Source organism: Oncorhynchus mykiss, chromosome 30, assembly GCF_057628025.1.
Source record: "Oncorhynchus mykiss isolate SJ-2025 chromosome 30, ASM5762802v1, whole genome shotgun sequence".
NCBI lineage: Eukaryota > Metazoa > Chordata > Actinopteri > Salmoniformes > Salmonidae > Oncorhynchus > Oncorhynchus mykiss.
Window position 1 is genome coordinate 10,867,373 of NC_143051.1, and position 10,128 is coordinate 10,877,500.

The 10,128-nt window shown below is 45.6% G+C and overlaps 1 protein-coding gene across 1 annotated transcript in view; it reads right to left on the reverse strand.

Moving 5' to 3' along the window:
- Positions 1-10,128, reverse strand: part of LOC110487914 (copine-4) — a 59,811-nt gene that overhangs the window by 36,732 nt on the left and 12,951 nt on the right. The window contains exons 9-11 of the mRNA XM_036970664.2: positions 10,044-10,128; positions 7,960-8,046; positions 295-354 (exon numbers count right to left, since the gene is read on the reverse strand). The exon at positions 10,044-10,128 is cut by the window's right edge and continues 14 nt beyond it. Of these exons, the coding sequence (XP_036826559.2) occupies positions 295-354; positions 7,960-8,046; positions 10,044-10,128 (232 nt within the window). The remainder of the gene's footprint in view (positions 1-294; positions 355-7,959; positions 8,047-10,043) is intronic.

A 10,128-nucleotide genomic window follows, 5' to 3' on the forward strand; every position in this document is an offset into this window, starting at 1 on the left:
CAAATAATGGAATCTAATACTTCCCGTGTCATTATTTCTCTCTCTCTCATTAACGAGTCGTCTCTAGCCACTTTGAACAACGTGATCTTGCATTGACACTGCCATCTCACAAGGGAATGACCGCAGCAGGTCACAACGGTATTGTTTATTGTTGTTCTTAAAATGCTAATTCTAACTCTCTCGCTCACTTTTTGGCATCTCCCTGTTTACAAATGAATCTGTCTGCTTTCAACCACCCATCCACCCGCACGCACGCACGCACACACACACGCACGCACACACACACAGTCTTACTGTGAACTGGATCTGACAGCCTCCCATGATGTAATCCAGGAAAGAATACATCTTGATGATCTGATTAGAAAGAACACAATTACAGAAATACACTGTGTGTGTGTGTGGTGTGTGTGTGTGTGTGTGTGTGTGTGTGTGTGTGTGTGTGTGTGTGTGTGTGTGTGTGTGTGTGTCTGTGTGAATACCTCATAACTGCTGTTAGAAAGAACACAAGTATACAACTACTAATTTAAATAACACTTGGGTAACACTTGTACACTTTACACAGGCAGTCAAAACACCTTTGAAAACAACCTATCGTAACATATTTATTCAACATCAGTGGGGGGTGGGGAGGGTAGGGATAAAGAGAGAGAGAGAGTAGGTATAAAGAGAGAGAGTAGGGATAAAGAGAGAGAGAGAGTAGGTATAAAGAGAGAGAGAGAGTAGGTATAAAGAGAGAGAGTAGGGAAAAAGAGAGAGAGAGAGTAGGTATAAAGAGAGAGAGTAGGGATAAAGAGAGAGAGAGTAGGGATGAAGAGAGAGAGAGAGTAGGTATGAAGAGAGATAGTAGGGATAAAGAGAGAGAGAGAGAGTAGGTATAAAGAGAGAGAGAGTAGGGATAAAGAGAGAGAGTCGGGATAAAGACAGAGAGAGTAGGGATAAAGAGAGAGAGAGTGGGGATAAAGAGAGAGAGTAGGGATAAAGAGAGAGAGAGTAGGGATAAAGAGAGAGAGAGTAGGGATAAAGAGAGAGAGAGTAGGGATAAAGAGAGAGAGAGTAGGTATAAAGAAAGAGAGTAGGGATAAAGAGAGAGAGAGAGTAGGTATAAAGAGAGAGAGTAGGGATAAAGAGAGAGAGAGTAGGTATAAAGAGAGAGAGTAGGGATAAAGAGAGAGAGAGAGAGTAGGTATAAAGAGAGAGAGTAGGGATAAAGAGAGAGAGACAGAGAGAGTAGGTATAAAGAGAGAGAGTAGGGATAAAGATAGAGAGTAGGTATAAAGAGAGAGAGTAGGGATAAAGAGAGAGAGAGAGAGTAGGTATAAAGAGAGAGAGTAGGTATAAAGAGAGAGAGTAGGGATAAAGAGAGAGAGAGAGAGTAGGTATAAAGAGAGAGAGTGGGGATAAAGAGAGAGAGAGAGAGAGTAGGTATAAAGAGAGAGAGTAGGGATAAAGAGAGAGAGAGAGAGAGAGAGAGAGAGAGTAGGTATAAAGAGAGAGAGAGTGGAGATAAAGAGAGAGAGAGAGAGAGAGAGTAGGTATAAAGAGAGAGAGTAGGGATAAAGAGAGAGAGAGAGTGGGGATAAAGAGAGAGAGAGGTATAAAAAGAGAGAGTAGGGATAAAGAGAGAGAGTAGGGATAAAGAGAGAGAGTAGGGATAACGAGAGCGAGAGAGTAGGTATAAAGAGAGAGAGTAGGGATAAAGAGAGAGAGTAGGGATAAAGAGAGCGAGAGAGTAGGTATAAAGAGAGAGAGTAGGGATAAAGACAGAGAGTAGGGATAAAGAGAGGGAGAGTAGGTATAAAGAGAGAGAGAGAGTAGGCATAAAGAGAGAGAGAGTAGGGATAAAGAGAGAGAGAGTAGGGATAAAGAGAGAAAGAGAGAAAGGGATGAAGAGAGAGTAGGGATAAAGAGAGAGAGAGTAGGGATGAAGAGAGAGAGTAGGGATAAATAGAGAGAGAGAGAGAGAGAGAGAGTAGGTATAAAGAGAGATAGTAGGGATAAAGAGAGAGAGTAGGGATAAAGATAGAGAGAGTAGGGATAAAGAGAGAGAGAGAGTATGGATAAAGAGAGAGAGTAGGGATAAAGAGAGAGAGAGTAGGGAAAAAGAGAGAGAGAGTAGGGATAAAGAGAGAGAGAGTAGGGATAAAGAGAGAGAGAGTAGGGATAAAGATAGAGAGAGTAGGGATAAAGAGAGAGAGTAGGGATAAAGATAGAGAGAGTAGGGATAAAGAGAGAGAGAGAGAGTATGGATAAAGAGAGAGAGTAGGGATAAAGAGAGAGAGAGTAGGGAAAAAGAGAGAGAGAGTAGGGATAAAGAGAGAGAGAGTAGGGATAAAGAGAGAGAGTAGGGAAAAAGAGAGAGAGCAGGGATAAAGAGAGAGAGAGTAGGGATATAGAGAGAGAGAGTAGTGAAAAAGAGAGAGAGAGAAGGGATAAAGAGAGAGAGAGATTGTAGGTATAAAGAGAGAGAGTAGGGATAAAGAGAGAGAGAGAGAGTAGGTATAAAGAGAGAGAGTAGGGATAAAGAGAGAGAGTAGGTATAAAGAGAGAGAGTAGGGATAAAGAGAGAGAGAGATTGTAGGTATAAAGAGAGAGAGTAGGGATAAAGAGAGAGAGAGAGAGTAGGTATAAAGAGAGAGAGTAGGGATAAAGAGAGAGAGTAGGTATAAAGAGAGAGAGTAGGGATAAAGAGAGAGAGAGAGCGAGAGAGAGAGAGAGGGGATAAAGAGAGAGAGTAGGGATAAAGAGAGAGAGAGAGTAGGTATAAAGAGAGAGAGTAGGGATAAAGAGAGAGAGAGAGAGTAGGTATAAAGAGAGAGAGTATGGATAAAGAGAGAGAGTAGGTATAAAGAGAGAGAGTAGGGATAAAGAGAGAGAGTAGGTATAAAGAGAGAGAGTAGGGATAAAGAGAGAGAGTAGGTATAAAGAGAGAGAGTAGGGATAAAGAGAGAGAGTAGGTATAAAGAGAGAGTAGGGATAAAGAGAGAGAGAGAGAGAGAGAGAGAGAGAGTGGGGATAATGAGAGAGAGTAGGGAGAGAGAGAGAGTAGGTATAAAGATAGAGAGTAGGGATAAAGAGAGAGAGAGAGTAGGTATAAAGAGAGAGAGTAGGGATAAAGAGAGAGAGTAGGTATAAAGAGAGAGAGTAGGGATAAAGAGAGAGAGAGAGAGAGTAGGTATAAAGAGAGAGAGAGAGAGTAGGTATAAAGAGAGAGAGTAGGGATAAAGAGAGAGAGAGAGAGAGAGTAGGTATAAAGAGAGAGAGTAGGAATAAAGAGAGAGAGAGAGAGAGTAGGTATAAAGAGAGAGAGTAGGGATAAAGAGAGAGAGAGAGAGAGTAGGTATAAAGAGAGAGAGTAGGGATAAAGAGAGAGAGAGTAGGTATAAAGAGAGAGAGAGTAGGGATAAAGAGAGAGAGAAAGAGAGAGAGAGAGTAGGTATAAAGAGAGAGAGTAGGGATAAAGAGAGAGAGAGAGTAGGGATAAAGAGAGAGAGTAGGGATAAAGAGAGAGAGAGAGATAGAGTAGGTATAAAGAGAGAGAGTATGGATAAAGAGAGAGAGAGAGAGAGAGAGTAGGTATTAAGAGAGAGAGAGAGTAGGTATAAAGAGAGAGAGTAGGGATAAAGAGAGAGAGTAGGGATAAAGAGAGAGAGAGTAGGGATAAAGAGAGAGAGAGTAGGGATAAAGAGAGAGAGAGTGGGGATAAAGAGAGAGTAGGGATAAAGAGAGAGAGAGTAGGTATAAAGAGAGAGAGTAGGGATAAAGAGAGAGAGTGGGGGTAAAGAGAGAGAGAGTAGGGATAAAGAGAGAGAGTAGGGATAAAGAGAAAGAGTAGGGATGAAGAGAGAGAGTAGGGAAAAAGAGAGAGAGTAGGGATAAAGAGAGAGAGAGTAGGGATAAAGAGAGAGAGAGTAGGGATAAAGAGAGAGAGTAGGGAAAAAGAGAGAGAGAGTGGGGATAAAGAGAGAGAGAGTAGGGATAAAGAGAGAGAGAGTAGGGATAAAGAGAGAGAGAGTAGGGAAAAAGAGAGAGAGAGTAGGGATAAAGAGAGAGAGAGTAGGGATAAAGAGAGAGAGAGTAGGGATAAAGAGAGAGAGTAGGGAAAAAGAGAGAGAGAGTAGGGATAAAGAGAGAGAGAGAGAGTGGGGATAAAGAGAGAGAGAGTAGGGATAAAGAAAGAGAGAGTAGGGATAAAGAGAGAGAGAGTAGGGATAAAGAAAGAGAGTGTAGGGATAAAGAGAGAGTAGGGATAAAGAGAGAGTAGGGATAAAGAGAGAGAGAGTAGGGATGAAGAGAGAGTAGGGGTAAAGAGAGAGAGAGTAGGGATAAAGAGAGAGAGAGTAGGGATAAAGAGAGAGAGAGAGAGAGTAGGGATGAAGAGAGAGTAGGGGTAAAGAGAGAGAGAGTAGGGATAAAGAGAGAGAGAGTAGGGATAAAGAAAGAGAGAGAGAGAGTAGGGATGAAGAGAGAGTAGGGGTAAAGAGAGAGAGAGAGTGGGGGTAAAGAGAGAGAGAGAGAGAGTAGGGATAAAGAGAGAATAGGGATGAAGAGAGAGAGAGAGTAGGGATAAAGAGAAAGAGAGAGTAGGGATAAAGAGAGAGAGAGTGGGTATAAAGAGAGAGAGTAGGGTTAAGGAGAGAGAGAGAGAGTAGGGATAAAGAGAGAGAGTAGGGATAAAGACAGAGAGAGTAGGGATGAAGAGACTAGGGATAAAGAGAGAGAGAGTAGTGATAAAGAGAGAGAGAGTAGGGATAAAGAGAGAGTAGGGATAAAGAAAGAGAGATATTAGGGATAAAGAAAGAGATTAGGGATAAAGAGATAGAGAGAGTAGGGATAAAGAGAGAGAGAGTAGGGATAAAGAGAGAGAGAGTAGGGAAAGAGAGAGAGAGTAGGGAAAAAGAGAGAGAGTAGGGATAAAGAGAGAGAGAGTATGGATGAAGAGAGAGAGAGAGTAGGTATAAAGAAAGAGAGAGTAGGGATAAAGGAGAGAGAGAGTAGGGATAAAGAGAGCGAGAGAGAGTAGGGATAAAGAGAGAGAGTGACAGAAAGAGTGGGGTAGAGATAAAGTGTCACACCCTGATCTGTCTCACCTGTCTTTGTGCTTGTCTCCATCCCTCTCCAGGTGTCACCCATCTTCGTCATTATCCCCTGTGTATTTACACCTGCGTTCTCTGTTTGTCTGTTGCCAGTTCATCTGGTCTTGTCACGCTTTACCAGCGTGTTTTCCCATCTTCCTGTTCTGTTTCCTAGTTTTTCCCGGTTCTGACCATTCTGCCTGCCCTGACCCCTTTGCCTGCCTGCCTGCCTGCCGTCCTGTTCCTGCCTGACTCTGACCTGTTTACAAACCTCTGCCTGCCCTGACCCCGTTGCCTGCCTGCCTGCCTGCCTGCCTGCCATCCTGTACCTGCCTGACTCTGACCTGTTTACGAACCTCTGCCTGCCCTGACCCCGTTGCCTGCCTGTACCTGCCTGACTCTGACCTGTTTACAAACCTCTGCCTGCCCTGACCCCGTTGCCTGCCTGCTTGCCTGCCTGCCTGCCTGCCTGCCGTCCTGTTCCTGCCTGACTCTGACCTGTTTACGACCCTCTGGCTGCCCTGACCCCTTTGCCTGCCTGCCTGCCTTCCTGTTCCTACCTGACTCTGACCTGTTTACGAACCTCTGCCTGCCCTGACCCCGTTGCCTGCCTGTACCTGCCTGACTCTGACCTGTTTACAAACCTCTGCCTGCCCTGACCCCGTTGCCTGCCTGCCTGCCTGCCTGCCTGCCGTCCTGTTCCTGCCTGACTCTGACCTGTTTACGAACCTCTGCCTGCCCTGACCCCGTTGCCTGCCTGTACCTGCCTGACTCTGACCTGTTTACAAACCTCTGCCTGCCCTGACCCCGTTGCCTGCCTGCCTGCCTGCCTGCCTGCCTGCCGTCCTGTTCCTGCCTGACTCTGACCTGTTTACAAACCTCTGCCTGCCCTGACCCCGTTGCCTGCCTGCCTGCCTGCCTGCCTGCCTGCCTGCCTGCCTGCCTGCCTGCCTGCCTGCCTGCCGTCCTGTTCCTGCCTGACTCTGACCTGTTTACGACCCTCTGGCTGCCCTGACCCCTTTGCCTGCCTGCCTGCCTTCCTGTTCCTGCCTGACTCTGACCTGTTTACGAACCTCTGCCTGTCCTCGACCTGCCCTTTGCCTGCCCGGTGTTTACAATAAATCATCTGAGAACTGTACTATCGGCCTCCTGTGTCTGCATCTGGGTCTTATCCTGAGTTGTGACCGAAAGAGGGGGACAGAGATAAAGAGAGAGGGACATAAAGAGGGAGACAGAGATAAAGAGAGAGGGACATAAAGAGGGGGACAGAGATAAAGAGAGAGGGACATAAAGAGGGAGACAGAGATAAAGAGAGAGGGGGACATAAAGAGGGGGACAGAGATAAAGAGAGAGGGGGACATAAAGAGGGGGACAGAGATAAAGAGAGAGGGGGACATAAAGAGGGGGACAGAGATAAAGAGAGAGGGGGACAGAGATAAAGAGAGAGGGGGACATAAAGAGGGGGACATAAAGAGGGGGACAGAGATAAAGAGAGAGGGGGACATAAAGAGGGGGACAGAGATAAAGAGAGAGGGGGACAGAGATAAAGAGAGAGGGGGACATAAAGAGGGGGACAGAGATAAAGAGAGAGGGGGACAGAGATAAAGAGAGAGGGGGACATAGAGAGGGGGACATAAAGAGGGGGACAGAGATAGAGAGAGGGGGACAGAGATAGAGAGAGAGGGGGACATAAAGAGGGGGACAGAGACATAGAGAGAGGGGGACATAGAGAGGGGGACAGAGATAGAGAGAGAGGGGGACAGATATAAAGAGAGAGAGGGACATAAAGAGGGGGACAGAGATAAAGAGAGAAGGGGACATACAGAGGGGGACAGAGATAAAGAGAGAGGGGGACATAGAGAGGGGGACAGAGATAAAGATACATAAAGAGGGGGACAGAGATAAAGAGAGAGAGGGACGGACATAAAGAGGGGGACAGAGATAAAGAGAGAAGGGGACATACAGATGGGGACAGAGATAAAGAGAGAGGGGGACATAGAGAGGGGGACAGAGATAAAGAGACATAAAGAGGGGGACAGAGATAAAGAGAGAGAGGGACATAAAGAGGGGGACAGAGATAAAGAGAGAGGGGGACATAGAGAGGGGGACAGAGATAAAGAGAGAGGGGGAGAGAGATAGAGAGAGAGGGGGACAGAGATAGAGAGATAGAGAGACAAAGAGGGGGACAGAGATAAAGAGAGAGGGGGACATAGAGAGGGGGGCAGAAATAGAGAGACAAAGAGGGGGACAGAGATAAAGAGAGAGGGGGACATAAAGAGGGGGACAGAGATAGAGAGACAAAGAGGGGGACAAAGATAAAGAGAGAGGGGGACATAGAGAGGGGGGCAGAAATAGAGAGAGAAAGAGGGGGACAGAGATAAAGAGAGAGGGGGACATAAAGAGGGGGACAGAGATAGAGAGACAAAGAGGGGGACAGAGATAAAGAGAGAGGGGGACATAGAGAGGGGGACAGAGATAGAGAGACAAAGAGGGGGACAGAGATAAAGAGAGAGGGGGATATAGAGAGGGGGACAGAGATAGAGAGACAAAGAGGGGGACAGAGATAAAGAGAGAGGGGGATATAGAGGGGGACAGAGATAGAGAGAGAGGGGGATATAGAGAGGGGGACAGAGATAGAGAGACAAAGAGGGGGACAGAGATAAAGAGAGAGGGGGATATAGAGAGGGGGACAGAGATAGAGAGAGAGGGGGATATAGAGAGGGGGACAGAGATAAAGAGACAAAGAGGGGGATAGAGATAAAGAGAGAGGGGGATATAGAGAGGGGGACAGAGATAAAGAGACAAAGAGGGGGACAGAGATAAAGAGAGAGAGGGACATAGAGGGGGACAGAGATAAAGAGAGAGAGTAAGAAAAGAGGAGTGTTACCTTACAGTGGTTGAGGACGATGACGCCAGAGTTTCTGTAGTTCTTCTTCTTCAGTTGGTACTTCGGGTTTATACAGTCCCATTGCATCTACACACACACACACACACACACACACAGGTTTATACAGTCCCATTGATCTACACACACACACACACACACACAGGTTTATATAGTCCCATTGATCTGCACATACAGGTTTATACAGTCCCATTGATCTACACACACACACACACACACACACACACACACACACACACACACACACACACACACACACACACACACACACACACACACACACACACAGGTTTATATAGTCCCATTGATCTACACACACACACACACACACACACACACACACACACACACACACACACACACACACAGGTTTATACCGTCCCATTGATCTACACACACACACAGGTTTATACAGTCCCATTGATCTACACACACACACACACACACACACACACACACACACACACACACACACACACACACAGGTTTATACAGTCCCATTGATCTACACATACAGGTTTATACAGTCCCATTGATCTACACACACACACACACACACACACACACACACACACACACACACACACAGGTTTATATAGTCCCATTGATCTACACACACACACACACACACACACACACACAGGTTTATACAATCCCATTGATCTACACTCATTAACATGCAAGTGAATTAGTAGCCCAAATAATCATTTTAGCTCGTTGAGGGTCAGGTAAAGCTTAGGTTGGGTTAGAGTTGGGTAGGGTTAGTTTAGGGTTAGGTTTGGGTTTGCATTAGATTTAGCGTTGGGTTAGGGTTAGGTTAGGTTTGGGTTAGTATTAGATTTAGGGTTGGGTTAGTTAAGGGTCTGTTAGATTTAGGGTTAGGTTAGTTAGGGTTCTGTTAGATTTAGGGTTAGGGTTGGGTTAGTTAGGGGTCTGTTAGATTTAGGGTTAGGGTTGGGTTATTTAGGGTTCTGTTAGATTTGGGGTTAGGGTTGGGTTAGTTAGGGTTCTGTTAGATTTAGGGTTAGGGTTGGGTTAGTTATTGTTCTGTTAGATTCAGGGTTAGGGTTGGGTTAGTTAGGGTTCTGTTAGATTTAAGGTTAGGGTTGGGTTAGGGTTAGGGTTCTGTTAGATTTAGGGTTAGGGTTGGGTTAGGGTTCTGTTAGATTTAGGATTAGTGTTCTGTTAGATTTAGGGTTGGGTTAGGGTTAGGGTTCTGTTAGATTTAGGGTTAGGGTTGGGTTAGTTAGGGTTCTGTTAGATTTAGGGTTGGGTTAGTTAGGGTTCTGTTAGATTTAGGGTTAGGGTTGGGTTAGGGTTAGTGTTCTGTTAGATTTAGGGTTAGGGTTGGGTTAGGGTTAGGGTTCTGTTAGATTTAGGGTTAGGTTAGGTTTAGGGTTAGGGTTCTGTTAGATTTAGGGTTAGGGTTGGGTTAGGGTTCTGCTAGATTTAGGGTTAGGGTTGGGTTAGGGTTCTGTTAGATTTAGGGTTGGGGTTGGGTTAGGGTTCTGTTAGATTTAGGGTTGGGGTTGGGTTAGGGTTCTGTTAGATTTAGGGTTGGGGTTGGGTTAGGGTTCTGTTAGATTTAGGGTTGGTTACGGTTAGGGTTCTGTTAAATTTAGGGTTGGGTTAGGGTTAGGGTTCTGTTAGATTTAGGGTTAGGGTTGGGTTAGGGTTCTGTTAGATTTAGGGTTACGGTTGGGTTAGGGTTAGGGTTCTGTTAGATTTAGGGTTGGGTTAGGGTTCTGTTAGATTTAGGGTTAGGGTTCTGTTAGATTTAGGGTTGGGTTAGGGTTAGGGTTCTGTTAGATTTAGGGTTGGGGTTGGGTTAGGGTTAGGGTTCTGTTAGATTTAGGGTTAGGTTAGTTAGGGTTCTGTTAGATTTAGGGTTAGGGTTGGGTTAGGGTTCTGTTAGATTTAGGGTTGGGGTTGGGTTATGGTTAGGGTTCTGTTAGATTTAGGGTTAGGGTTGGGTTAGTTTGGGTTCTGTTAGATTTAGGGTTGGGTTAGTTAGGGTTCTGTTAGATTTAGGGTTGGGTTAGGGTTAGGGTTAGGTTAGGGTGTACCTGTCTTCCCTCCATGTCTGTCCGTATCTCCTTATAGGTGGTCTGAAACTCTCCAATGAAGTCGTGCTTCCCATTGGAGTCCCAA